Source organism: Oryctolagus cuniculus, chromosome 15 (genome assembly GCF_964237555.1).
Source record: "Oryctolagus cuniculus chromosome 15, mOryCun1.1, whole genome shotgun sequence".
In the NCBI taxonomy this organism is placed as follows: Eukaryota; Metazoa; Chordata; class Mammalia; order Lagomorpha; family Leporidae; genus Oryctolagus; species Oryctolagus cuniculus.
The window spans coordinates 9,348,768-9,371,608 of NC_091446.1; the positions used below are offsets into that span (position 1 = coordinate 9,348,768).

Genomic DNA, 22,841 nt, shown 5'->3' on the forward strand with positions numbered 1-22,841 from the left:
CATTCCGAAGGATGAGTGACAGTAATGAACCGATTGTTAAGATCACTGGGCTCCCGCTTATTATTTTTTATTTCCGTTTCCCCAGAATGCCCTGTCCAAAATAACTATCAAGAATACTTTGGATTCAGATAGAAATAGTAAAGCCTTGAACCATAAAAAATTCAGGAGTTTGTGTTTTGTCCTGGGAAGGAAAACTCATGCTCGTTTGGGAATTTGAGACCATTGACATCTTTTGCAAGCGATGCGAGAACAGCGGAGTCGAGTCCGTGTGCCTGTTGAGAGAGCTGCGGCCAGGAGCCACAGAAGCTTCTTTTCACGTGTGCTGCTTATCTTTGAGAAGTCTCGAGGAGCCTGAGCAGATGGATGTGAAACTCGAGTTTCACGAGGACTCGCTGCTCCCATATTTGGAATTCTGGGTCTGCCTCTGAGAAGCATCTACTCAGCCCCTGCTGGAGGTGGGAGGGGTGGACTAGTTCCCGGCTGGAGCTGCTGGAGAGTTTGGGAAAAGAAATGAGGCGCGTTCAGACCGGAAGGCCCAGAACTGTCGGGGCACCTACCTCCTGGGCTCCTGGGAGAACTGAATGAGTTAATCCTGGAGGAAGGGCTCTGAGCGGTGCCTGGCGCGCAGTAGGTGCTCACTACTGCTGCCTCTCGGTGGTTCCCAGTGGGTGGGAGACCTGGTGGCTCTCCTGCCCTGGGTGTGTCAGCAGGGAGCTGGATCTAAAGTGGAAGAAGCAGGACCTGAGCTGGGATTCCCATATGGGATCCTGTGCAGACTGATCCTGGGCAGACCCCGGCCCTTGGGCTTCTCCTGGGGGTCCCTCAGATGGGGGTAGCACGAGACCCCCACAGTCTCCCTGTGTATCTCAGGGTTGGTATCTGTTTCGTAGGTGGTCATGACGGTGACGGTGATCATTTCTTTGATTGGTCTGAGTACTAGTTATTGTGAGGAAGGTTTGGAGTTCAGGTTGTTACCTTCTCTGCCTCCTCCAGCTTTTTTTTTTTAAGTGTATTTAGCTTTTTTTTTAAAAAATGATTTATTTATTTATTTATTTGAAAGGCACAGCGACAGAGGGGGGTGGTTTCTTCCATTTGCTGGTTCCCTCCCCACATAGCCACTACAGCTCAGGCTGGTCTCCCACTTGGGTGCAGGGGCTCAAGTACTTGGTCCATCTTCTGCTGCCTTACCAGGCACATTAGTGGGGAGTGGGATTGGAAGTGGAGCAGCTGGGACTCGAACTGGTGCTTCAGATGGTATGCCAGCGGCTTCCTGTGCCACAACGCCACCCGCAACATTTGGTGTTCTGTGTTAGGATTGCTGACTAACCACCTGCACTTTGATCATTTTAGGTGCGAAACCAGCACTGGAGCCTTATCATGGAGAGCGTGGTCCCTTCCGACAAAGGCAATTACACGTGCGTGGTGGAGAACGAGTACGGGTCCATCAACCACACCTACCACCTCGACGTCGTGGGTGAGTCTGCTGCTGCTTGCGTGGCAGCCCCGCAGCCTGCTCTGGGTTGGCCCATTCGCGACCACGGAAGTGGGTGTGCTTCTGCGCCAAGGATTCAGGAGCCTTGGTCGCTCCACTCGTCCCACGTGCAAGCCATTCTTCAGAGGATCCCTCTGTCCTTGTTGGTGTCCTGCTTGCTCTGTAGCAGGGTTCGCAGGTTTCGCGCAGTCCTCTTGGTCCCGAGCACTGTCCTCTGTTAGCTGGTGTGTATGAGAACTCTGAGGCCGTGGGAAGCGAGACTGCTCTGGAAAATGTTGTCATGTGCAGGGAAAAGGGTGCAGATCAGCTATATGATGATTATGGTTTTTTATTTGAGAAGTAGATCTTCCACCTGCTGGCTCACTCACCAGATGCCTACAACACAGCCGGGGCTGGGGCAGTCTGACGCCAGGGAGCAGAAGCTCCACGTGGGTCTCTCATGCGGGTGGCAGCATCACGGTGTCACCCAGTGTGCACATTAGAGGAAATGGGGATGGAATGCAGAGGTGGGACTCGAACCCAGACATCCAGTGTGGGGTGCAGCCATCCCAGGCAGTCCAGTGTGGGGTGCAGCCATCCCAGGTAGTCCAGTGTGGGGTACGGCCATCCCAGGCAGTCCAGTGTGGGGTACGGCCATCCCAGGCAGTCCAGTGTGGGGTGTGGCCATCCCAGGCAGTCCAGTGTGGGGTGCGGCCATCCCAGGCAGTCCAGTGTGGGGTACGGCCATCTCAGGTAGTCCAGTGTGGAGTGTAGCCATCCCAGGCAGTCCAGTGTGGGGTACGGCCATCCCAGGCAGTCCAGTGTGGGGTACGGCCATCCCAGGCAGTCCAGTGTGGGGTACGGCCATCCCAGGCAGTCCAGTGTGGGGTGTGGCCATCCCAGGCAGTCCAGTGTGGGGTACGGCCATCTCAGGTAGTCCAGTGTGGAGTGCGGCCATCCCAGGCAGTCCAGTGTGTGGTGCGGCCATCCCAGGCAGTCCAGTGTGTGGTGCGGCCATCTCAGGCAGTCCAGTGTGGGGTATGGCCATCCCAGGCAGTCCAGTGTGGGGTGTGGCCATCTCAGTTAGTCCAGTGTGGAGTGCAGCCATCCCAGGCAGTCCAGTGTGGAGTGCGGCCATCCCAGGCAGTCCAGTGTGGAGTGCGGCCATCCCAGGCAGTCCAGTGTGGGGTGCGGCCATCCCAGGCAGTCCAGTGTGGGGTGCGGCCATCTCAGGTAGTCCAGTGTGGAGTGTGGCCATCCCAGGCAGTCCAGTGTGGGGTGCGGCCATCCCAGGCAGTCCAGTGTGTGGTGCGGCCATCTCAGGCAGTCCAGTGTGGGGTACGGCCATCCCAGGCAGTCCAGTGTGGGGTACGGCCATCCCAGGCAGTCCAGTGTGGGGTGTGGCCATCTCAGTTAGTCCAGTGTGGAGTGCAGCCATCCCAGGCAGTCCAGTGTGGAGTCCGGCCATCCCAGGCAGTCCAGTGTGGGGTGCAGCCATCCCAGGCAGTCCAGTGTGGGGTATGGCCATCCCAGGCAGTCCAGTGTGGGGTGCGGCCATCCCAGCCAGCATCTAATTTGCTGAGTCAATCACCTGTCCTGAGAACTTTGTTTTTTATTTTACTTTAAACAAGATTGAGTGAGTGATTGATTTAAGAGGCACAGGGAGTTCCAGGAAAGAGAGAGATCTTCTACCTGCCGATTCACTCCCCAAATGCCCACAACAGCCAAAGCTGGGATGAGCCAAAGCCAAGAGCCTGGAACTCCATCTGGGTCTCTTCTGTGAGTGACAGGAACCCAAATTCTTGGGCTGTCGCCTGCTGCGTCTCAGGAACATTAGCAGGAAGCAGATCTGAAGTGGAGTGACCGGAACTCCCCTGTGGTAGCGGGCATCCCAAGTGGTGACTTAATCGCTGTACCAAATGCCCAGAGAACTTTGTTTTGGAAAGTGCGGCGACGTAGCCCAAAGAAGGACACGTGCACGAGGCTGGCTGCAGGGTGACCGAGGGTCCCGCGGCTGAGCGTTGTGGCCAGCTGGAACCCGGTTCACGTCGAAGGGACCTGCCCTTCCTTAAACAGAAAGTCAGTACGCGCGACCAGTTCAGTGTCTGTCCTGAAGCCTTTTCCTTTGTGAAGACGGAGACACGTGTGTGAGCTTCTTCGTGAGAGTGCACAGATGAGGCCGTTTCAACGCAGCTTTGTAAGGCCACGAATTCTTCCCAAGTGTTGCCTATGATGGTGGGCTTTTGTTGTCACTGATGGAGAGAGGGTGTTTCTCTGCCTTGTTGGAGGACCACTGACACCCAAGACGTCTGGTTGGGCGAGGAAGACAGGCTAAGATTTCTGATGTGCAGGGGCCTGGTTCTCCTCCGTCTTGCTCGAGTACCGTGACCCAGCCAGGCTGCTGCCTTTGGGTTACCTCGTTGGTCTGCCCTTCACGTAGTTTGCCGACCTCTGATAAGGACTCAACTCCAGGCTCACCCTGGTTGATTTCGCTCTAATGCTGGTAACTCCACACCCGCTCACCGTGCTTCGTGAATGAGCTCTGGCTCCTAGGTCATTTCCCCTGCTGTCACCTCACACATGAGGATTTCGTCTCCGATAAAATGCAAACTCTGAAGAGAGGGATGCCGCCGGTATTGGAATTGCCCGAAGAGCCATTACAAACCTTTCCATAAACTTGATCAACCTAATTGCCTAGATTTTTTTTTTTTATTTGACAGAGTTAGACAGTGAGAGAGAGAGAGACAGAGAGAAAGGTCTTCCTTCCATTGGTTCACCCCCCAAATGGCCGCTATGGCCGGAGCTGCGCAGATCCGAAGCCAGGAGCCAGGTGCTTCCTCCTGGTCTCCCATGCGGGTGCAGGGCCCAAGCACTTGGGCCATCCTCCACTGCACTCCTGGGCCACAGCAGAGAGCTGGACTGGAAGAGGAGCAACCGGAACTAGAACCCAGCAATGCAGGTGGAGGATTAACCAAGTGAGCCAGGGCGCCAGCCCCTGCCTAGATTTGCTTAGTTAAAAATTTAAGTTCATTGAAAGTTAGACAGAAAACCATTTTGATAGTTTAATAAGCCAAATGTAATGAAATCCATGGGACATTCTGCCTTAGAAAGCTTTATGTAGTCTTTACCTCCATTTCTGTATAAACATTCAGTGAAACTGGTGTTTCCACACTTTTTATTCAGAAATCTCAAGGTGAAATCTGGTAGGTCTTTGTCTAATGTTGATCCTCTGGATGTTCAAGAAAGTGACTTTGACGGCTCTCTCTTCTCATGGAGATATTTGCAGTCTATTTCTTAATGAGAATTATTATGTTCAGGAAGTTTACAAAACAGACATAAAGAGGAGTAGCTCAAATAGAAGAACAAACAAAACGGGTGACATGCAATTGGGCACCGAGGTGCAGGTGGCTTGGGATTTACCTTGGGCCTTCCATATACTGAATTTGACATGCAAGTGTTTCTATTTCATGAGAGTAAGTGAAGTTTGAGGCTAAACGTTCTAAATGTCTAATTTTAAAATTAAATAATTTATTATTGGAGAAAAAAAAATCATTGTGCTGTAGCAGTCCTGTGGGGTTATGGCTTCATACAGGCCTAATCGGTCAGTAGGATTGGCTGGGGCCAGTCCAGGAATCGCGGAGTCACGGCTGGGCCGCGGCAGGTTTGAGGTTGAGTTGTCATGTAAAACATCCCAAAGCCCCCGCCCCACCTCCCCCTGCAGCTTGCTGGCAGCCCCTCTCCGCGAGGCCCTGAGATCTGGATCTCGCTGGGAGTTTAGGGCTGGGATTGAATCGGCTGCTGAATAATGGAATTGTGCTGTCTAATGTTAATCCCCTGGCAGTCAGCCTTGCTGAAAAGAGTGGATGATTCAGTGGTGTAACGTGGAGGGAGCGTGGTGTGTATGGAGTAATGCAGAGAGAGGCCTGATTATGTCACAAATTTGGGAACCCGCCCAGCGAAACGCGGGCCAATAATGACACAATGCTGTTTGGGAATATCCATTAAAGCTCAGCTCCAATAATTTTCCAAGCCTTGAACCTTCTTTATAAATAGAAGCCAAGAGTCAGTGGAGTATAAGACGTTTTCGGTGCAGATGGAGGTGTGAAGTACTCCCCCGATCTGTGCCCGGAACCCTGAATTGCTTTGCGAGGCACCAGTGAGATAGGGATTGAGTCGGCTGAAGCGTCTCCTGTAGACTGGCACGGCTGGCAGTGGCGCTGAACATCTCCGCGAGTGGAAACAGAAAGGAGTCAGGCTTAAGGGAAGAGTCTCTGGTCGCCCGCAGATTTGATGTCGCTGGGTGATAACAGCTTCCAAGCTCCCTGTCTGTTTCGCAGAAAGTCTGAAACTCTCTCGCGGTGAGGATCAGGCCCCGCTCTCGTTCCCTGAGGTTTTATTTTTGTTGCTATGAGACATAGATTTGTGGTTGAGATACTGCGAAGCGTCAGAATGGGTGCGATCCTTTTATTGAAATTCCTCCCTGGAAAGGCATTCCCATACGCACTTGAATGTAAAAGCCGTGTAATCTAAGTGACGTTCCTGCGTTCTGGAATTAAACAGCGAGTGATTGTTTGTATGAGGGACGTGCCTCGTTTCTGGGAGCCCTTTGAGGGGCTTTGCTTGATCCTCATTAAAATGGACACCATTACTTAGTAGCCGTGGACCGTGAGGGAAAATCAGTGTAAAGTCCTACACTTCGGTCATTGTGGTGATCGTAAAGCGGGCTCCCCTAAGATCGCTGGCTCAGGGGGTGGTCGGCCCCGGCGGAGTTCACCGTGATGGTCCCAGGGCCTTGCCACTGGCCAGCTGCAGGCCGGCATGAGCCCCTGACTGCTCCCTTCCCTTGTGTCAGAGACTGAAGGAGCCCGGATTCCCGAGTGGCAGCCGAAGAGCAGCCTAGGGCTTTTGTGGGAAGAAAGAGTAGCAGGACGCCAACTACACACCCGGGGTACAAGTGAATTGGGCCAAGCTATATAACTTTAAAAAATTATTTTTTAAATTTATCTGTAAAAGTTCCAGAGCGCACGCATGCGAGAGAGAATCTTAAATCCTCTGGTTCACTCCCCAAAATGGCCTCAGCAGCTGGGGCTGGGTCAGGCCAAAGCCGGGAGCCAGGAGCTCCATCCAGGTCTCCCACGTGGGTGGCAGGGGCACAGGCACTTGGGCCATCTTCTGCTACTTTGCTAGGCACTTTAGCAGGGAGCTGGATCAGAAGTGGAGCGGCCAGATCTTAAATCAGTGCTCCAATGTGGGCTGCGGTGTCACCAGCGGCAGCTTAATCGGTGGCACCACGACGTTAACCCTGTTTTTCAACCATATTTTTGAAAGGCTTGTTTATTGGAAACGCAGAGTTACGGAGGATTTAGCTTTGCTGAGCCTTTTTATCCTCAGAACAGTCGGAGCCGTATACTTGCTGCCTCACTCCTGTGATGGGGGTTCGTTTCCTGGAGCTTCTGGGCAGAGCCACAGCCGTTTATTCTCAGTCGGGTCTGGAGGCTGAGAGCCCAAGGTTGAGGTGTGGGTGAGTTCACGTTCCTTCCCGCCACGGTGCCGTTAGCCGTGTGCGGTGCTGCTGGGCGTGGAGCCCCCGCTCCCATCTCTGCCTCCGCACCACCAGGCTCTCTGCGCGTCCCCAGCCTTCCTGTTTTTCTCGTGAGGACACCTGCCGTCGGGTGTAGGGCCCACCTGAATCGGGGATGCTCTACTTCTGTATGTCACTCACCTACATCTGCAAATTCTTTTTCTTTTTTTTCCAAACAAGGTCACATGGACAGGTTCCAGGGTCTGGGGTATGGGCTTAGTTTCTGGGGGGTCTCAGCCGACCTCACTGCAACAGTCACGAGGCATCAGTGGGGTTAGCATGTGTAGGCAGCAACTTGGCACAAATGCCAGCTTCCTCCCATCCAAGCCTGCACCCATTCGCAGTTAGAATCTCTTGTTAGCCACGATCAGAAGTCTCCTTAGCAAACTGAATCTCGCTTTGGGTGCAGTGGCCGTCACGTCTCCTGCTGAGGTTTTCACCCTTGGTTCCCGCTGCCCTCACGGCCGTCCTGGGACCAGTTTCGCTGTTGGAGTTGCAGAAGAGGTGGTGGAGTTGAGTGCTTGGGGTTCCCTGAGTGGCCTCTCCCGCCCCCAGTGGTGACCCCAGTGTGCAGGGGAGGAGTGATATGGTGGAGGCACTGGCCAGGGGCCTCCTTGCAGCCCACAAGGGCTTCCCCACAGTGAGACTCCAAAAAGGTGCTGCTCCAACCCCAAAACAAAACCCTGCATGAGAGCGAGATGGCAGGAACTCCAAAGACCACTCGCTGCTCCTCACTTCTAGACACTTTGCATTAGGAACTCCTGCATCCCCGGAGACCATTGGAGCTTTCCTTGTGAGCTTTCCTTGGGTGGCAGAGTGCAGTGGCCATGGGGTGGCCTCTGAGTCACTGAGGCCAGGCGAGTGCCCCCTCCACCAAGGGCCAGAGTGAAAGTCGTAGGCAGTAGGCAGGGAGTGGATGCTGGGGGGCTGCGAGGGGCCACACCTCACTCCTGGCTGGCTGCAGCCCGCGCCAGCATCCCCGCCGGCCGGCCCTGACTTGCCCGGTGGTAGACTGGAATGGGCGCTGTCGTCCAGCCCTGCACGTGCATCTGGACGTGACGGGACACAGCCTGCAGCAGCGGGAATCTGCCCCGGCGCGCGCTCCCCGCGGGTGTGGGCTGGGGAGGAAGGCGGAGGCTCTTGTTCTGAGCACTGACTGGCAGGCATGCCCGTGGAGTCGACACCTGGCCCTGAGCTGCTGGCGGCCCGTCCCAGGCAGAGGGAGATGGTGCACGTTGCTCACTGCTTGGGGCAGCCTCTGTCCGTGGCAGGCAGAGGCACCGGTGTGATCGCCGAGCCGAGGTGAAGGGCCGAGGCCGGTGAGAGCACCCTGAGCCGCACAGCTGCAGAGGGAGCCGGGGCTCTGGCGCATTTGGAACGGGTAGCGTGCAGTAGATTGACAGGTGGTGGCCATGGTCGTTAACTAACTGCTTCCTGGGTTACTGAAGCTGTCGAAGTAGGCTCGGCCCTGCTCGCTGGCCCCTGGTGGACGGGTCTCCATCTCACTTGGCTTCTGGACAGAGCTGTGTCCCAGGGAGGTGAGGGCTGCCCGTGGTGGTGATGCGTTTCTGTGGATTTCTGGGGATTTCCACACACTGAACACCTGACCACGTTGCCACGTGCCGCCTCTGCTTTTCCCCAGAGCTCACGAGCCTCGTCCCCGGGGAGCTCCGCGGGTTTCTGAACTTGAAGCCCCTTGACCTAGCAACGGCCTGGCCAAGCCTCATTCAGCTCCTTGGATCCTCTGTGCTGCTGATCTTGCTGCCAACGCATTCTCTTGCATTTCCAGCTCCACGCGTAAGATGTGGTGCTTCCTCCTGATCCTGCCTTGTGCACGCCAGCTCCAGGGTTGTGAAATCTTGCTGAGGGAGGCAGGAAGCCCCTCTGTTGAGAAAGGATTGAGGAGGCACCACCAGGTAGTAGGTGGCAGCTGTGCCTGTTGGGTTAACACGCAGTCCTGGCACTGGAGCAGGGATTGAGTGCGAAGCACCTTCCAGGGCTTCTTGTGGCTCCAGCAGCCGCCTTTTCTTTGCTTCCAAACCTTTGCTACCCAGGGGAACCCTCCAGGGGCCCCACTCCTGCCCAGACCCTGTCCCTGAAGGTTCAGATGGGAATCACACAGTTGGGGTGGGGTGGGTGGGGTTCAAGATCTATTTCCATTCTTTGCTCGGTAGCCCTGGGAAAGTCACGGAACGTGGGAGCCTCAGTCCCCTTATCCGTGTAACCGGGCGATGGCCCACTTTTCTGGCAGCCCTATTCAGAAGGTGAGATGAAGGGGCATGTTGGGGATGACGGTGCCACGTGGCTGGTCAGTTGCTGCTGTCGAGTGGCCGCCCTCCTGCTGTGTCTCCAGGCTGAGATCCCCACTCCTCTGTCCCTGACCTGGAGAGTGGTCAGTCCTGTCCCTTCCCCCGGCACAGGGCTTTCAACACTTCCTCGGGTAGCTACTGTTTAATGAGCTTTGATTGCTACATAGCAGCTTTCCATTCCTGTTTCACAACTGGAATTCCAGGGGGCAAAGGCTGGCCAGGGAGCAAGTGTGCTGATGGCAAATAAATAGTTTCCTGCAGGATGGATACCAGCGAGGAGCACTCCTTCCCGGCGCCGGGAGCAGGTGGTGTTCTGTGGGCGCCAGCTCTCTGGGCTGGGAGTAGACACGCGCCAGTGCGCATGGGGCCTGTTAGACCCTGCTATGCTGGCATTTGTGCCCTGTGCTCTGCAAGCTGTCAGTTGCACTTCGTTATTAAAGATTTATTTATTTATTTGAAAGGCAGTGTCAGAGGGGAGAGAGAGCGTGAGAGAAATATTGAGATCGATCTTCCATTTAAAGATTTACTTCCCAACTGCCTGCCACAGCCAGGGCTGGGCTGAAGCCAGGAACCAGGAACTCCATACTGGTCTCCCACATGGATGGCAGGGGCCCAGACAGCCGGGCCATCTTCCGCTGCCTTCCCAGGCTTGTTAGCAGAAAGCTGGATCGGAAGCCGAGAGCTGAGATTTGAACTGGAGCTATGATGGGGGATGCCAGTGTCAGAGGAGGCAGCTTACCCCCCTGCACAGTGACACCTGCCCATCGACTGCACTTTGCACCACAGTGGACAAAGGAAGCCTTATTGATCGTGTCGGTTCTGGCAGGGGACCTCACTGAGGTGGCTGGAGAGAGGGCCAATATTTGGTCTGTTGTCTAATCTTTGGCATTGAACCTGGGGTATGGGCAAAGAGGATATAGAAGTGTTGTGATTGGGTTAATGTCTTACTGCTTTGCGTAAGAGAAAGGGGACGCAGCGGAGAGAAGGCTGTTTGGGTAAGTGAGCTTAGTTTGAAGCTGTGACGTCACGGAGGGGCCTTACAATGTATAGCAGTGGCCGGAACTTAGCAAGGTTCCTGTCAGTGTGTGCTGACTGAGCAGCCCTAATGCAAGATTCCAAAGTTGTGGGACAGCTTGTTAGGCCACCACTTGTGATACCAGCATCCCATATGGGCACTGGTTCAAGTCCCGACTGCTCCACTTCCGACCCAGCTCCCTGTTGTGCCTGGGAAAGCAGTGGAAGATGGGCCCCTAAATCCACATGGGAGACCCGGATGGAGTTCCAGGCTTCTGGTCCATCCCTGGCTGTTGTGGCCATTTGGGGAGTGAATCAGTGGATGGAAGATATCTCGCTCGCTCTCTCTCTCTCTCTCTCTCTTCCTCTGTCCCTGTAACTCTGCTTCTCAAATAAATAAATAAATCCTCAAAATTCTAAAATGCTCTGCTCTGAAATACAAGATTTTGAACGTCACCATGACAATCCGTGATCTATAACATTTTGAACATAACACTCAAATAGTTTAGGATTTTCGGATTAGGGATGCTTATCCAGTAAAGTCTATGCAAATATTTCAAAATAACAACAACCACAAAACTCTAGAATCCGAAATACGTTGGGTCCCAAGCATTTCAGATAAGGGATACTCAACCTGTGATAGAAAGACAGCTTAATGAGTTACGTATATTTAAGGTATTATAAATTCTGAGACAGAAACTCTGCATTTGCTCTTTAAACTCACACAGCTTAATCACAAGCTGCCCATATAAACCAAAGAGCTCCAGTTGGGAAACTGTGCGCAAACTGCCATTAGGCTGTGAGTGTGGACGTGCCACTGTCACCTCCCAGTTTTCAGTGGTGCACCCACTGGTTGTCACGGCACCCTGCCCCTTAGCAGACCTCGCTCTTGCATTCCTGGCCTTCGTGTGTGATTTATTTTCGTGCCGAGTTTGATTCTGAAGGTGGCTGAGAGTTGCTGATGCATTTTCCACGCCAGCAGCTCAGGTGGCCACGGGGACCAGTTGGCCGCAGGTGCTGTGTCGCTGCGGGAGGTTGTTCTAAGAAGACAGAGATGAGCAGCGAGAACCTCGTGGCCTTGGTTGGGAGGGAGAGAACAGGGTGGAACACTCTAGCCAGGGTCGTGCGTGTTGCGTCGTTGTGAAGAACCCAGTCTGTCTGTGGAGTGCAGAATGTCTCCGGGTCTGTACTTGGTCACGAGGACAGCGTCACTTGAGGGAGGCGTCGACTCTGCGTTCCTGGAGTTCCCACTTCATTGGACAAAAGATCACGACCTGTCGCATGAGACAGTTCTAGACAGCAGTGGCGATTCCTGGGAGCTGACGGATGATCTCAAACAAGGCCTGTGGGAGTTCTGTCCTCACCTAAAGGAAGTGTACGGATCTGCACGGCAGTGCCGGCGTCTCAGGGAGGCAGCGGCCCTCCTTACTCTGGAAGCATCTTCTGCTTGGCTTGAAGAAGGAAGCTCTCATTTACTGTCTGCGCCTCTGGAGCAGGACTAAAAGGTGAAAGACTCAGCTCTTTAAATTCTACCTCGTGGTCAGAATGGGAGGCCATTGCTGAGCTTCTGTCAGGGAGGCTGCCCGGAGTCTCCGTCCGCTTGGCCAGTGAGATGTGGAGCTGGGATATCTGACTTTTGTAACCTGGGCAACCACTGTGAAGTTTCTCTGAGGTGATGGCTTGTGCCAAGGAGTGTCCAGACCCACAGCTGATTTTCCGTGTCTGAGGTCCATCTGCAGGAAACAGAGGGGTTTATAGTTCAATGTCTCACGCTGTGTGTATCAAAGCAGATGCTTCTTGTTTGCTCAGATGGGCTAAAGGCATGCACGTCAGCAGGACTCACCGCAGGAGCAGAACAAGGCCTTGGAAAGATCAGCGTGATAGATTTTTCTGGATTTTTCTAGAAGAGCGGCGTTTTAGATGCTGAAAGTTCATGAAGCCGGTTAATGTTTGCACCCTTGACATCCTTCTGTGTCTGTCCACACCCAGCTACCTCATTCTTGCTAGTGGCCCCTGTGCTGTTCTCAGTGGGCCCGGTAGATTTTACTGAATCCTTTTGAGGTTGCACACATCTTGTGTTTTCTAATTACAAAAGCCGCTACAATGACAAATGTGCACACCTAGTGTTTGGGCACCTGTGTGAGTATTTCGCTAGGACAAGTTTCTAGAGGTAGGCTAACGGGGTCCTTCTCGGCAGATACTAAAATGCTTACTTTGGGCCCAAGGAGCTTCATTTTGAGCAGTGCTGTCTTTGACTGGGTCTCCTTAGTGGTTTGGTTTTTAGCGTCTGTAGATTATTTGAGAGAAGACGCGCTAATTCAGAGTGCAGCCTTTGTGACAAAGGGTGTGTTTACTTCCAGAACACTCTGTAAAACTCCTGCACACTCTTCCTGTGAGGGGCGCCCCGCTGTGCAGACCCCAGCAGATCATCTTGCATTCCTGAGAGACGGGCACCCCAGCCCCCGGGGCCAGTGGTGGGATGGCAGCGCCCTGATGCGCGCCCCTGCGGGCCCGGCCCTCAGCTGTGTTTACCCCGCACCTCAGGAGGGTGCTGGGGAGCTGACCTGCCTTTTACATCAGAGTCAAAGCCCTAGCACAGTGGAGGGAGGGACCATGTGCGAAGTCTGTGCTAAGGGAGAGAAAAGCTTTCCTTTAGTAAACTGGACGAGATAAGTACACTTAGCTGACCAGGCAGGTCGGTTTTCCTTGGCCCTGGAAATATATCTGGAGTGGGGACACCTTTACCTTGTCTCCCTTCTAACAACATTGTGGTCTAAGGAAAATTGGGAGCTTTTCCGTCTTTGAGCCAGTTTTGAGAGTATCAGGGTCAGGGACATTAAGTACATTGACAGTGTGTGACCAGAGTGGAGTCTGGCTCCAAAATTCTTTCACCATCCCAAAGCTTTTCTTTTCACAAGAGGAACGATGTTCTCCAACCTCCGTTGGGCGTGAATTTGTGGTCAGCAGAGAGTCTTTGGTTCTGGTTTACTGTTTGGAAGGCACAGAGCCCAGGGTACCTTCAGCGTTTGGGGTGTAAATAACACACAGATCTGCCCTTGTAATTCACCCCAGAAGATCCAAATTGACACCCAGCTGGTAGGAGCCACTCAACCCCAAGCCAAAGCATAGAGTCGGTGACGTTAATTGGGGAAGGTGCTTTGTCCCCACCTGCTTGGCTCTTCCCAGGCCGGAGCCCCGGCCAGCACTGCCCCGTGCCTCTCCACTCCAGCGAGCAAGCACAAAGACTTGCTTCTACGGTTTCACACGGTGCAGCCTCCATAAGTCACTTTGTGACTTCAGAGCTGGAGGGAAGAAGGCGCTCATCTTTCCCCAAACCGGCTCATTCTGCAGACTTGGCGGCCCTGTGTTGGAGGCAGCTGGATCCCCGCAGGCCAGTTCAGAGGTCCAGGCTGACAATGTGGGCACCTGGGCCACCGGACAGCAGAGGAGAAAAGGAGCACTGCCCAGAAAGAGCAGCGGACCAGTCGCTTTCTACACAAAGTTTAAAAAATGAAAAAAAAAAAAAAATCAGCGTAATTGAGGGAGCCCAGCGTCCCAGGCCACTCATCTGTTCTGGGCACCTGGACTCTTGTGCTGGTCTCCAGAGCTGGAGAAAGCATAGGGAAAATCCAACAGTGCCCAACTCAGCAGAGCCTGTCTGACTCAAGCCCATTAGGCAGAATCTTCAGAAGGCAATGAACTCATTCTACTAATTGTAATTAGCGTGAGGCCTTTAGCGACTCATTGGGCTCCTCCAACTTCAGAGAGCTTTCCTGGGCCCCCCTGCTAATCGCTGAGCCTCCTGCTAACTGGTTTAGTGTGTTTTTTCTGCAACAAACCAGCCACCGCCTACTCTTTAGAAAATGCACTGGGCTGGGCTTCACCAAACAAGACATCTCGGGGGTTCTCACTGGTCCTCCGCAGTGCACCCCTTGGAGTTGCTAAGAAACTGCCCTGTTGGAGGACGGGCAATTCAATTTCGATTTTATTTTAAAGACAGTGCCGGCAAGGTTAGCCACGCTCTGTAAAGGAGCGGGCGCCCCAGAGCAGGAGACGAGCCGTTTCCAGCTCCGTCCTGGGAGTGCCGTGGGCCCGCACACCCCCAGCTCGGCTGCCGGACGTGGCGGTTTTGAAATGGTTCTTTGTGGCAAGTGTCCCTGAAGTTTGGGGAGAAATCTCGAGGAGGCCGGTATGTGCTGGGAGAGCCGCGACTCTGGGCTTGATTAACTTCGAGGTGTAATTGGCGAGCCTGTGTCTCCTCTGATCCCTGGGATGCATGTTGACTGAGGCCTCTCCAGTGGGTGGAGGTTTTTTATGGCCTTTGCTATGTTGCAGTGCGAGTTGTAGATCTCTTATGAACAAGCAGATTATGATGGCCAGAGGAGGACTGGCATGTTATAAAGCCGCAGCGGTCAATTAACCAAGATTTATTCTCTGTCACTCAGGTAGTTTCTGCCCGCCCCTGCCCCCAGGAAGAAGCAGGCTGCGTTTTCCTCCTGCCGTGTCGAGTGGGGCTGTGGCCCCCCAGCTGCACGGCAGGACTCGATCCAGGGGGCTTGGAGAGCCAGGCTTCTGAGTGGGCTTCCAAGAGTGGCCACTTAGAAAAAAAAAAAAAAGAGCGCAAGAGCACCCGAGTGGGAGAAGGCACGGGGAGAGAACGTGTTTTTTTAAAGCACTTCAGTCTGTGTTTACTACGCATTTATTTGGTGGAGCCTCATTCCAGCCGCGCAGCCAGCTGTCCCCTCAGCAGCGGCCGCACCCTTTGGACACTTTCCACGCGACTCACCCAAGGACCCCCGCGAGTCGCGATCGTGGCCTGTCCTGCCCCATCTGCCGCCCGCTGAACTCGGAATGTTTTCAAACCGCAGCCCAGGGGCAGAGCCGAGCCGCTGGGTAGCTTTCGGCTGTCCCTGTATTTTTTTCAGGCCTCCTACGAGAAGGAAAATCTGGTTTATATAATATGTGAGAGTTAAACACGCTGTAAGAGAACCCTGCCTGGCGCTGTAAATCCTTCTTGCTGGGGAAGATGTGCTTTGCGTTATCACGCAGAACGGAGCCAGCACTGGGCTCTGGCTCTTGTGCACGGATCACGTGCACAGCCGGGTCTTTATATACCGGCCTGCTGCGAGACACATTGCAAACACCAGGGCTTTGGTTTGCCCGGGGCATGCTAAGGTTCCGGGCAGTGCCCATTTGCCGCTGGGGTCATCGTCCCCCTTGTCTCTGTCCTCTTCCCGGGGCCCGCTAGGGAAGCCAGCAGCTTGCTCCTCAGCTGTCTGTGCCCGCCCGGTCTTCATCCCGCTTTTCAGAAGTTGGAACACGAGTCCCAGTCTTGTCCTCTGCATCCTGGTCACTGTTCTTAAGGCTCTGCTGGACACCGAGGGGAGCCCGGTGGCCAAAGCAGAGGAGGTGACGAGCGGGGCGCCGGCTGACGCTGGCATCCTGGGAGCCTCTAGGAGACGTTGTGGGCCCCCTCCTATGACTTGTGTAAGGGCAGAGACTAAGGTTGCAGAGGAAATCAAAGCCTGAGGTGGAGAGAGGAAACATGAGGCCGGCTGACTTTTAAGAAACATTTTAAATAACATTCTCTAAGGTTTCATTGTATACCGAAGGCAGCTGTAATAAGTTCTGGAAGGCGGTGTAAGGTTTCTGCTGGGAGGGTCAGGCTTGCAGTTTTTGTACCCAAAGTGAGAAAGGGCTGAGGGGGAGTCAGGGGGTGGTTAAGAGGTTATTTTGAATAAGGTGAGAAAATTTGGACAGATGAATTCAAGCCTGCAAGTGGGGAGCATGGGGCGTGCTGTAATTTGCACATGCAATAACATTAAACCATTGCACAAGGTTTTTTTTCTCTTCCTGTGAAAATAGTCCGGATAGCAATGGAATAACTTAATAACTGGAGCTCAACAGCACTGTGACCACAAGTAAAACAAGACTGCAGCTCTGTGCCGGGCCCTGCCAGTGTTGCCCCAGTGACTAAGTTCCCTGTCGACGGCTGGCGCAGGCCAGCAGTGTCGGGCGGAATGAAAGCTCTCATTGTTTGGGGAGCATCGTTATTTGGTATTACATGTACAATGTTTGCTTGTGAAACGATTTATTAGAAACAAGCATGTTTAAGAAAGAGGACTTGGTTTGAAATTCAGTTGATCTGGCTTATGACATTTAAGGTTTTATAGGGCTTTTGTTTCTAAGAAAAGACCTTTAGGTCCACTGTAAATATTTATCTTCACACACACACACACACACACACACACACGGTGTAAAACTAGAAAACCAAGCCAGGGCAGCAATTGATAGCTAAAGACCATTTTGGTTTTCGCTTTTTTTTTTTTTTTTCCCTATGGGAAGAAGTAAACTTTTATATTTGATGATGCAAAGGAGCTTATTCTGTGAACTTGGCTGGCAAGGTTGGCCCAGTGGACAGTCTTCCCCCACGCTGCTGAAACTCTCTGTAGGAGGCCTGATGAGCAGAGGAGAGGCCGGGTGGGTGTGGGACATTAACTGTGGCCTTCCCACGTGAATGGACCAAGTGGGATCAAAGCAGGGCTTGGTCACTGCCAGCAGCACACTTGGCACCTGCTGCCTCCTAGACCTGACCGGGAGGCTCCCCGTGGCCATCTTTGGGACACCATAGCAACCAAAGAGTGAGGGTTTTGGATGATGTTGCAAAAGAGTCCACCTTTGAGGTTTTTCTGCCCACAACAAGAAGCCTTGCTTTCTGGGTTCTTTTCCCAGGCTCCGTGAGTGATAGGGGGGCAAATAAATGACTTCTTTGGGGGCTCTGACGTCCTTATCTCTATAACACAGAAAGGCAGGTGTCTGTGACGTATTGGGCGATTCCAGAGTGCAGCGTGCTAAGGGTAATCACCAGTACTTTTTCTTTCTTTTCAAAAAGTTTTAAAGGCCAGCAGCAGGCTTGTGCAGTAAAATCAATTTGCACATGGTCTGGCTCTTGTCCAGCAAATTCCACTAAATGATATTTTAATCTGAAAGGCCAAATACAGAAAAGCTCAGAGAGCTATCTGTCTGTGTGCCGTTTCCAAGCCAGCACGTGAGGGTTCCCTGGTGCAGTGTGGAGACATCCTGGGTGTGTTAGGCTGGCTGGGGTCTCCTCCGTTTGCTTGCTGCTGTTCAGATGGAGGCTAATGGCAGTGGTGCCCACCGGGCGAGGAGGCGAGGGAGGATGGCTGGCCTTGGCAGGCATTAGGGACGGAGATGTTTGTGAGTGGACTGGTGATTGGGTTTTGTGTGGCTCTTGACAGAGCTGTTGTGTAGGAGGGTTCCGGTAAGTTTGTAGTAATCTGCCAGCCTATGGTGCAGTGGGTTAAGCTGCTACCTGCGTTGCCAGCATCCCATATGAGTCCTGGCTGCTCCACTTCCGAATCAGCTCCCTGCTATTGTGCCTGGGAAAGCAGCAGCTGGTGGCCCAAGTGCTTGGGCCCCTGTCACCCTCGTGGGAGAGCCGGATGGAGTTCCAGGCTCCTGGCTTTGGCCTGGTCCAACTCCAGCCTTTGCGGACATTTGGGGAGTGAAGCAGCAGATGGACCCTCAGTCCCCCACCGCGTGTGTGTGTGTGTGTGTCTGCCCTCCAGGTGCACTCATATTGCAAGATTTCCTTCCTTCTTAAAGCCAAATGTGTTCCTTCTTCTGGATACGCCTCGATCTTTCTCTTATCCATTCATCTGTTAATGGATGTTTAGTTTGTTTCCTTATCTTAGCTGTTGTGAAAAATGCTGCAATGACGTAGAAGTGCTGATAGCGCTGATCTGGTTTCAGTTCTTTTGGGTCGATACCTAGGCATGGGCTCACCAGATTGTGTGGTAGTTAGATTTTCAGTTTTTAAAGAAACCTCCGTTTGGCTTTTTCACAGTGGTTGTGCTGTTCTGTATTCTCAGGAAGAGTTTGTGGGCTTCAGTTTCTCCCATCCTTCCTTACCAACACTTTTATTTTTTATATTTATTTATTTTTTAAATTTTATTTATTTGAAAGAGCTGTGGGGGCGGGGGAGGGGAGTCAATCCACTGATTGGCTCACCAATGCCACAACAACCAGGGCTGGGCCAGGCTGAAGCCAGGGGCCTGGAGCTCCATCTGGGTCTCCCACATGGGTGCAGGGGCCTACATACTTGGCCATCTTCTGCTGCTTTCCCAGGTGCATCAGCAGGAGGCTGGATCGGAAGTGGAGCAGTATGCAATGCTGGTATCACAGGCAGCAGCTTAACCCACTACACCACAATGCCAGCCCCTATGTTTTCTTTGAAAATAACTATCCCACCAGGTCCTGATAGGTATGGGGTTATGTCTGATTTGCATTTCCTTGTAAACTTAGTGATTGCTGGTGCTGAGCATCCTCTTGGGTCACTGTAGGCCGTTTGTGTGTCTTCTTTACAGAGATGCCCGTTGACTTCTCAGCCTGTCCTGCAGCTGTGTGCGAGCTGATTCCTGGGGAGACTGGGTGTTGTTGCCAGGTTCATGTGGTTGCCTCTAGATTTCTGCAGAGACCACCTCGTAACCAGAGAAGAACCTTCCCAGGACCGAGACGCAGGGGCTCTGCTTTTTTGAGAATTCTTTTTCCTAGGGAGAGAGGCAAGACAAGCAAGGGCATGGGCCCCCTTTCATACTGTCAGTGACAGACCTGGGTTTGGGAACTGGCTTCTCCCTAGGGCTCCGTCACTGCCGCATCACCATAAGCTAAGGAATGGCTACGCACATCTAGTGCCTGGATAGAGTGACACTTCATGTTTATCCGAGAAATCAATGGGTGCATAATGGAGAGGGAATGGGACAGGTTCCACAATAGACATGAACCCAGTTGTTAATTTGGTCTGTTGCTAACTTTGGGCTTAGCTTAGAGTCCATCTTTGACTCAAGGGATGCAGGCTTCTCAGAGCATCTGAGAAATGCTCCAGGAGACGCTGTGTCCGGGGACCTCCGTGTGTCGCCTGCCTGGGGTGGTAAGGCGAAGCGAAGAGGCCCCGCCCCCACCCAGCTTGCTGTTTGCCTTCTGGATCCCCTGAATCTTTTCCTTTGCTTGTTAGGTGGCTATAGATGAGCAATAACTCGGGATGTAATAAATTCTTTTCTAGATTTCCAAAATAAGTCTTGTTTTTATGAGGGTCGCGCTGCAGAGGTCTCCTTTGAAGTCGTCTCTGTTATGCACGGGGCCTCCCTGTTATTCCAGGGGAGTCAGCCAGCAGACTCGAGGCCTTTTTGGCTTGAGCCCACTGACCGCCTTCTGGATGACACAGCTTATTTATCGGTCTCTCCTCCTCCCGTCCCGTCCCCGCCCCTCCTTTCTCCCCCCTCTCTCTGCAGAGCGGTCTCCGCACCGGCCCATCCTCCAGGCGGGGCTGCCGGCCAATGCCTCCACGGTGGTGGGAGGTGACGTGGAGTTTGTGTGCAAGGTGTACAGTGACGCACAGCCCCACATCCAGTGGATCAAGCACGTGGAAAAGAACGGCAGTAAATACGGGCCCGACGGGCTGCCCTACCTCAAGGTACTCAAGGTGAGGACTTTCTGGATCCAAAGGTACCCACTGCAGGGGGCGGGGCCTGGGGGCTGAGGGGCAGGGCCAGAGACAAGTCCTTTAGTTTCCTGTTGTATCCTTTGGCCAGCGAGTCATTGTGCTTGCCAGGAAAGCTGTGGGGTGAGGGGAGAATGGCTCAACGTGGAGGCAGACAGTTCAGCTCTCCATCAGCCCTGCGATCTTAGAAGCGGCTCGTGGGCTGAGCTGCACCTCTGTAAGAGTTGGGATCATGGTGCCACCTCCCGTGCAGCAGCCGTGCAGGGACAGTGTGATGGAGTGCATGGGAACAGTGTTCCAAGCCCTAGGCACTGGACCAGTGTTCGTTGTTGCTTTCTGTTAAGATGGTGTTAGGATCACATGTTAGTAGCAACCTCTTAGAAATAAGAGAGATGATTTTTCCTCAAAGATCTATTCCCCTTTGAAATCCGTGTGTGATTTAGACAGTAAACCTTAGGAAATATCTATGCTGTACTAGTTAGATGTGGAGCAAGGAACATTTTATTTTCCGTTGTATTTTTCATTTGGTTCCTTGCAAACTTCCATTTTCACAGCATCAGCCTCTTTCCTTTTCAGTTTTATTTGTTTTTAAAGGCAGATTTACAGAGAGAGAGAGAGAGAGAGAATCTTCCACCTCTCGTTCCCTCCCCAAATGGCTGCAAAGGCCATGGCTGGGCCAAGTGGAAGCCAGGAGCCCAGGACTCCATCCCACATGGGTGGCAGAGGCCCAAAGACTTGGGCCATCTTCCACTGCTTTTCCCAGGCTCATTAGCAGGAGAAGGATCAGAAGTGGAGCAGACAAGGCTAGAACCGGTGCCCATATAGGCTGCTGGCGTCACAGGCAGCTGCTTAACGCGCTGCGTTGTAACATCGGCCTCAGCCTCTGTCCTTTTGGGACTTAGCTTGCTAAGGATGGTGTCAGCACGGGATAGTCACATCTGCACAGCTAGTTCTTAGCCCACCGCCTCCCGTGTCTCCCAGTGGACCCACAGGGGCTCAACTAAGAGCTCCCAACCGATGAGGTGTCCCCCGCAGCTGAACAGTACCCAGGTCAGAAGAGCTGGGAGAGGGTGACCAACCCGAGGCGAGGTGACCCAGGCCCTAGCCAGTGGTCACACCCTCCCCTTCTCCATCTGCTCACGTCCACTGTCCAGCACTTGACAGCCTTTGTTCTTCCTGAACCTACAGCCCTTGAAGTGGCTGTGTAGACATCGTGGAGGTGGTTTGCTCGTGGTGTGTTGGTGGTGGGACCATAGACAGTGCTGCGTCCTTCCTGGTTGGCCGTTATATTGTTCTCCTGTGTCTGTTCTAGCACTCGGGGATAAATAGTTCCAATGCAGAAGTGCTGGCTCTGTTCAATGTGACTGAGGCGGATGCTGGGGAATATATATGTAAGGTCTCCAATTATATAGGGCAGGCCAACCAGTCGGCCTGGCTCACTGTCCTGCCCAAACAGCAAGGTAACAACGTTTCTGTTTCTGTTTCTTGTTCTTAAAACGGAAGCTGGATGTAGACGCCGGAAAGACTTGGTGCTTTGGGAAACTGCAGGCAGCTTATAGGAAAACTCTTGTGGCCTTGGTATATTGACAATAATCTTCCTTTGGTGATGCAGCTGGTGTGGGGCCAGCAGCCATGGAAAAATGCCCACAACGTTCAGAGTGCCTGCTCCGATTTCTCCATCGCCACCCAGTTTTAAGTCCTCCCTTCTGGTTGATCCCGTCGGGGCTGCACAACTGTGACTGCACACTCACATCATTGTGAACACACACCTGCGTGCCTGTTTAAACACACACCGGCAGTAGCAGAATCCACGTCTCCAAATTTTTAGAGAGCTGTCGGCCGGGTGTAAGTTCTCCAGCAGAACATCACCTCCTTGGATGCAGATTTGCGATGGCTCATCTTGCCGAGTGAATGCATTGCTGGATGCTGCTGAGAGCAGCAGGTTGACTTTCTAAGTTGGCCATGACTCATATGCACGTGTTTATATTAAAAAAGAAAAAAAAAAAAAGCCCAGTTTTCCAATTTCCAAGATCATGTGCTTTCTTCCAGGGCTACGTAAGGCGAGATGGTTTTGCAGGAGTCAAAGTGATTGGAGCCGGGTAGCCATGACAACCTTCTACCCTGAGTCCCCTGGGGCCAGGAGGCCGTGTGAGGCGACCACCTGGGCTTGGCTGCAGTATTTAGCTTGACGACACAGCAGGGTAGACAGAACCATCTCTTCATCGAGCTGGGAGTCTGCAGCCAGCAGGACCAGCGTGCAGCTTAGCCTCTCGGGCACCAGACTTTGGGAAAGCAACCCCTAAATCCTAACCAGAGCACAGGCCAAGAGAGCGGACCTGCGTGGGCTGATTTTTCCATGTGTTTGATCGCATGCATGTCTAGGTGGTGACGGGCCTGCAGAGGTGACCTGGCCGGTGTCGCTCGGTTGTGGGTTCTGTGGACGGGCTGCAGTGGGAGTCTGCCGGTGGCCAGCGCCTCCCGGGGCCGCCGGTGCGACGCCTCCTGGTCCCACGGCCCCCTCCACAGCCATTCCTGTGTCGTCTAGCCTCTTCTCTTGCTTCCTTGTTTTCTAGGCTGCCGGTGTTAACACCACGGACAAAGAAATTGAGGTTCTCTATATTCGGAATGTAACTTTTGAGGATGCTGGGGAGTATACGTGCTTGGCGGGTAATTCTATTGGGATATCCTTTCACTCTGCATGGTTGACAGTTCTGCCAGGTATATACTGCTCTTTCTCTCCGTGGGTTTTTCCCTTTTCTTGGTTGATTGCTATAAAATTAACACAGCTTCTGTTCTCAGAGATGGCCCCTTTTATCCTTGCATAAAGATTTTTTAAAAAAGTTATCCCCCAGGGTTAAGAAAGGACCCTTGGAAATTCATTCACGGTGAGATTCCACACTCACTTGTGATCCAGTAAAATTTCACCCTTCAAACCTGAAGGGATCC

The 22,841-nt window shown here is 53.0% G+C and overlaps 1 protein-coding gene across 12 annotated transcripts in view; it reads left to right on the top strand.

The window, feature by feature from the left end:
* The window catches only part of FGFR2 (fibroblast growth factor receptor 2), a 104,983-nt gene that overhangs the window by 47,246 nt on the left and 34,896 nt on the right, over positions 1 to 22,841 (top strand). For 6 of the 12 annotated variants that reach the window (XM_070056997.1, XM_070056999.1, XM_008270456.4 and 3 more), the window contains 3 exons: positions 1,351 to 1,474; positions 19,687 to 19,877; positions 21,208 to 21,355. In XM_070056997.1, the coding sequence (XP_069913098.1) occupies positions 1,351 to 1,474; positions 19,687 to 19,877; positions 21,208 to 21,355 (463 nt within the window). 12 annotated transcript variants of the gene reach the window in all.